General features: G+C 35.0%; 1 protein-coding gene across 1 annotated transcript in view; it reads left to right on the top strand.

Moving 5' to 3' along the window:
* Nucleotides 1–351: 351 nt before the first annotated feature.
* Nucleotides 352–6,000, top strand: part of CAPS2 (calcyphosine 2) — a 40,908-nt gene continuing 35,259 nt past the window's right edge. Inside the window, exons 1-4 of the mRNA XM_055328763.1 lie at nucleotides 352–444; nucleotides 4,063–4,112; nucleotides 5,324–5,369; nucleotides 5,458–5,583. Coding sequence (XP_055184738.1) covers nucleotides 364–444; nucleotides 4,063–4,112; nucleotides 5,324–5,369; nucleotides 5,458–5,583 — 303 coding nt within the window. The 5' untranslated portion in view covers nucleotides 352–363. The remainder of the gene's footprint in view (nucleotides 445–4,062; nucleotides 4,113–5,323; nucleotides 5,370–5,457; nucleotides 5,584–6,000) is intronic.

The following is a 6,000-nucleotide window of genomic DNA, read 5'->3' as shown; positions in this document are numbered from 1 at the left end:
CAGATAATCCAATATAATTTGCACACCTCAAATCCTTTACCGAATCACATCTGAAAAGTCCTCTTGGTCATTACACGACCAAGGTAAGCCTATCCCCAGGGTCCAGTTATTAGGACATGGACATCTTTGGAGGAACATGGTTCAGACTAGCGTTTGCCCTGTAGGTATTGCCCCACATAATGTAATTGGCCCATAAAAAGTTGATTTTGGTTGAAAGGAGCAAGAATAATTAACCATATGATTTCTTTCCATGAAGTAGTGTTACGTAGTTTGTATGACTTGTTTAAAATTAGAGTGAAAGTTACCATTTTTATGATTTTTACCCTTTTCAAAATATACTGCAGGATAAATACGTAAACTTAAATGGATTTAGAGGTTAAAGGGATTGCTGCTTCTCCTACAAGTCAAGCTCAGCCGTTCTCTGGAAGAAAGAAGCTGCTGCAAGTATGTGTGCTATTTCATTTTCTTCTTGTAGGATGATTCATTAAATAATTTCCTGACTCCTTTCTTCATGTTTTTATGACAACTTATATGCACAAGTATTTAGGATCCATATTTCCTAGATTTGAAGAGTTAAGTGGCCAGAATTGAAGATAATCATTATTTGAAAGTTTGAAAGTGGGTCATTGCTTGAATTAGTTTCATTTTTATTTTATTATTATTATTGTTGTTATTTTGTTTTTTTACAGACTTTATTTATTCATGAGAGACACAGAGAGAGAGAGAGGCAGAGACACAGGCAGAGGGAGAAGCAGGCTTCATGCAGGGAGCCCGATGCAGGACTCAATCCCAGGACCCCGGGGTCACGCCTTGGGCCGAAGGCAGACGCTCAACTGCTGAGCCACCCGGGCATCCCATAAGTTTCATTTTTAAAAATCAAGTTTATTATTATTGCTTTCATATTCTTATTTAAAAAATTTTCTGTGTATATCTGCAGAAAATGTAAGAAAGAGGGATAGTAGAAAAAATAAGAGACTATCAGTGTACATTTTGTGTTAGCTACGTAAGAAATGAATCTGAAAAAAAAAGAAATAAATCTGAGCTTTTATTGTTAGGCCTTTCATTCTTCATAACCTTCATAATATCACCATTGTGCATACGTATCATTGATTAAGCACAAGTTTACAGCTGCTTTGTCCTTGTTTCCACCATAGAATTGAGTGTATATACATTTTAGTTTAGAGAAACATAAAAGTGATGTATATTTCCTGCTGTTATTATTCTAAACATTGAATGCCTACTGCTTGGCAGAGACCGCGATAAATGTTTCATTAACTTATGTCACTTATTTCTTACAACAAACCTTTGAGGTAGGTATTATATTATTAACCTGCTTTTAGAAATGGAAGAACTGAGGCTCCTGGAGATGAAGTGACTTGCCCAGATTTTGAACTCCAGTTCTAACCTCAACCATCTGTGCTCATTACCCCGTGTTCCGCTGTCTCCCTTCTATGAATGAGTCAGTGCTTTGGGGTTCCTATGGTTCGTAATATTATGAGTTAAATCTGAATTATTTGATAATTTGAATAAAGCAGTCCTTCTTGTCAAATGCCAAGTACAAAATATCAAGTATTTCAGCCTTACCCACTGATTGTTTGATTATCATATTGTGGAGGCTTCAGCTTTTTTCCTAGTTGTTAAGACAGTGCATGATTTAAGTTCTTAAAAAAAGGCTTTCTGTTACTAAACGTTTTCTCCTCATATAATACCCTCCTTTGATCTTTTTATTAGGAAGGTCCAGCTAGAAAAAAAAAAAAAAAAGAGGAAGGTCCAACTAGTGGTGGGTGAGGGAACAAGTTTATATTATCTTAGAACCCTTGTTCCTGGGTGCCTGGGTGGCTCAGTGGATAAGTGTCTGCCTCTGGCTCAGGTCATGATCTCTGTCCTGGCAGCCCACACTGAGCTCCCTGCTCAGCGGGGAGTCTGCTTCTCCTTCTCCCTCTGTGATTGCTCTAACTTTCACTGTCTTGCAAATAAATAAATAAAATCTATCAAAAAAAAAAAAAAAAAGAACTTTTGTTCCTGAAGGAAAATGTGATCCTAGATATCCAGGTTATTGTCTCTTCAAGATTATCAGCCTAGTTTAAATGTTGTAGTTACCACTACTGTTTTGGGGGTATCTAAAAGCTAGAATTAAAAATGAGAAATGACACATAATCTTTTTTAAAAAAATGGTCCTTGATGTTTCAAATCATTATAAGCACCAACAACTGATAAATATGTGTAGCAGATAAGAATATAAAAACTTGTTCAGCCCCACTGATAATCAAGAGAATGAAAATGAACAGTGATGAACAGTGTGATATACTTTTATGCCTCTGTTAAATTAGCAGAAAAATGTAATATTGAAATACTCTGATGTAGAGTTAGTGCGTTATAAACTGGTACCACAGGGGAAGTGGGTGGGGAGTTGGCTTAAACAGGTGATGGGGATTAAGGAGCCCAGAGGGAGGTATGGAATTGTTCCACCTCTTTGCAAAACTTTTAGGAGTTGAGTTTCTGGAATGCAGGGGCATTTGACTGTAATGTTTATATTATGTTCTTTAGAAAATGCCTAGTCTAAATTAAAATACTATAGAATCAAACACGAAAAAAAACCAAAAAATAAACGAAAGTGGTACTGCATTTTTGGAAACAAGATTGAGCTATAAAAATTTTCAAATGATTTCATGCAAATAATACCATTCCTGGAATCTGTTCTAAGGAAATAATCTAAAGCATAGAACAAAGCTACTTGAAAAGAAAGGTATTTTTTGAAGTATGTTTTTTTGAAATAATGAAAAAAATATGTAGCAACCGAAAAATACATAAATTATGGCACGACCTTTAGATGGGCTATTATATAGACATAAACATGATTTTAAGGGGTGACATAGAAGTAGCTTAAAATAAAAGGTGAGAAGGACAATTGACTTTATGTTACCAGTCAACAGTTGGCCAGTAGGAGTTAAATTTTTGCGGAGTCAAAAGTTACACGTGGATTTTTGACCATATGGGGGGAAGTAGTTGGTACTCTTAACCCCAGCATTGCTGAAGGGCCAACTTAGCATAAATAGATTATGTATATGTATTATGTTATCATATGTATTATATTTATTATTATATATATTCCAATTAATTGATCATTTTGATTTTACATTTCTACATTTTAACTTTTTATTAGGATTGTATTGAAAACAATGCCATATTAAAGCTTATACTGAATTGAATTTGTTTTCTCTCTCATGGTCAATTAGAGTGATAAAGCTCAGTCTTGAATGTAATTTCTATACTTGCTATCGATATCACAAAAATGACCAGTTAGATAACGTTTTAGAAGTTAGCCAGAAGAGTTGATGGATGCGTTGTTTCCTCCCTTCATTACCTTGAATTTTCTCTATGATTCATATATATTTCTTATTCCATGGTGGCTCACTGTATTTTCATCTCTTTTGGACAGTTTTTTGGAAATAAGCTTGAACATCTACAAATGTATGTAAAAGTATATATTTATCACTTCTATGCACAAATCCTGCAGTTTTCCCCTTTCCTTTAGGACAAGGTCTTCGACTTGTGTTGTTTTGCGACGGCTCTGGCCCCACTACCCTGTCCCCCCTGGAGTTCGGCCCCTTCTAGGGCTGGTACAGGATGAGTGTTGTTTCTCCTGGCTAAAGCAGTTTTCTCCCTTCTATCTTTATCTGGCTACTACTCATCCTTCAGAGTTCTGTTTAAAGGTCACTGTTCTTTTTGTTTTCGAAAAAGCTTCCTCAATTTCCGAGACTTGAGTAAAATGCTCTATGTAGCTGCTCTGTCATAGCCCGTGTTTTTTCACATTATGGTTTGTTGAGTGAATGTCATCCCCAGCAGACAGAGCACCATGAGGGTAAGGATTATTTTTGTTGCTTATCATCCTATCTCTGTGTCTCAAGCACGGTAGGAAGAAGCTTAGGCTTAATAAGTATTTCTTATATGAAGTTTACTGAGAAAACTATAATCAGCTTTATTGCATTGACTCATTGCTTATCTTTTAAAGTATACAGAAGGGGCATATACACACTGATTTTTTTCTTTTTTTAATTAAAGCAAGGACAAACTTCCAAATCATGGGCAATCCAGAATCCTCGCCTACCAGTGTAAGTCACATTTCTTCACACTTGAGCTATTTAATGGGCAAATATTTATAATATATTAACAAGTAAAAAAAAAGAGAACAGAATTTTATATGTAGCTATGATTGTGAACCACAGAAAAATTGGTATCCATGTGAATGGCCTGAAAATTGCTATGCCAAAATTAAGTAGGATACTGAGGGAAATACTTCTCTTGTTTTTTTTTTTTTAAGACTTTATTTATTTATTTGACAGAGAAAGAGAGTGAAAGCACAAGTAGGCAGAGTGGCAGGCAGAGGGAGAGGGAGAAGCAGGCAGGCTCTGTGCAGAGAGTGATGCAGGACTCGATCCCAGGACCCCAGGATCAGGACTTGAGTTGAAGGTAGATGCTTAACTGACTGAGCCACAGGTGCCCTTATACTTCTCCTGTTTTTAAATTTTCTTTAATATTCTTACATTTTCCTGAAAAAGTTTATTGTTTTATTTGGAAAATTCGGATAAATGAATTTATTAATTATACAATTTTGAATTTTATAACTGGGATAGTCAAAATGAATTTAATAGGAAATATCTGTGGCTTTAATCTTATCATGAGGAATATGACAATTTTATCAATCTTATTTAAATTATCTTATTTTTGGATTAGACTATATTAACTTATGTTTTATCTGACATATTTCCAAAATTTGGAAATATAGGATTTTTATATTCTTTCAAGTATTTTAGATACAGCTTATTAGAAAATAGAATTTAAAAGCCTAATAATTTTTAGTCTAAACCATATGAAGTTGACATTTTTATAGATGAAAAATGGGCAGGTATCAGCAATTTCATGTGGCTCTACATAACAGATACCTGTATGCTCATCTAGATAAAGAATCGAGGGGATCCCCAGGTGGCTCATCTGCCTTCAGCCCAGGGTGTGACCCCCGGGGTCCCGGGATCTAGTCCCACGTCGGGCTCCCTGCATGGAGCCTGCTTCTCCCTCTGCCTGTGTCTTGGCCTCTCTCTCTGTTTCTCGTGAATAAATAAATAAAATCTTTAAAACAAAACAAAACAAAAAACCAGCTCAAAAACTACTGAACATTTAACAAAAGCCTTTCACGGCTGGTAGGTACAGGCACCACTGGCTTTAGCGTACCTTTTTTTTTTTAAATAAGATGTAGCATATATAATTTGCAACTGTTAAAGCCTCATTTAGAAAACTTACGGGATGTATAAATTATTTCTTTCAGGGTTCCACCACTTGATTTGCAAAGCCTCATTGACTCTGATGAGGAGGTAATTTTTACTTGGTATTTGCTATGATAAACATTTGAACACAATATCATATATACTGTATAATACATAGTATTTATTTTTATTTTAGGATGATTTTTCACACATCCCACTTAGTACCGCGCATATTCATTTTAACCCACCAAATTCATCTTCTGCTCTTAGTTGCATCACACCATGTCAAATATCACATACTCAGCTTAATGAAAATGAACCGGTTAGTATTTATTTCTTGTTACCAACTTTCAGAATTAGATTATGCTGTATTTAGTCCAGAAATTTCATTATATTCCGTCTTATGTTTTGTCCAGGTTAGTAGTTTCTATATTAACATCCCAAATTATCATGTCGGTGAAATAGTTTTACTTTGCTTTCTGTTTTTCACATAGGAATAGTATTTTAAACATGTCTTATAAAATTGGAAAAGTACTGGTGTACCCTAAGAGGGAATCCAGGAATTTAAAACATATGGTAGAGTGTTAGGTCAGATCCTGCTAGTTTCACAATGTGGTTTATCTCTTAGAAATTAACTCCTACTTTGGGCTACTCGGATGCTCATATGTATTACTATACTTATTTCAAGCTATTTCCTTGGGACTTATTTATACTTCAAACAGTATTTAGTGTCTTATTT

The sequence above is a fragment of the Nyctereutes procyonoides genome, unplaced genomic scaffold, assembly GCF_905146905.1.
Source record: "Nyctereutes procyonoides isolate TBG_1078 unplaced genomic scaffold, NYPRO_anot_genome, whole genome shotgun sequence".
NCBI lineage: Eukaryota > Metazoa > Chordata > Mammalia > Carnivora > Canidae > Nyctereutes > Nyctereutes procyonoides.
The sequence above is the reverse complement of the archived record's forward strand: the minus strand, read 5'-3'. Positions and strand labels throughout refer to the sequence as shown.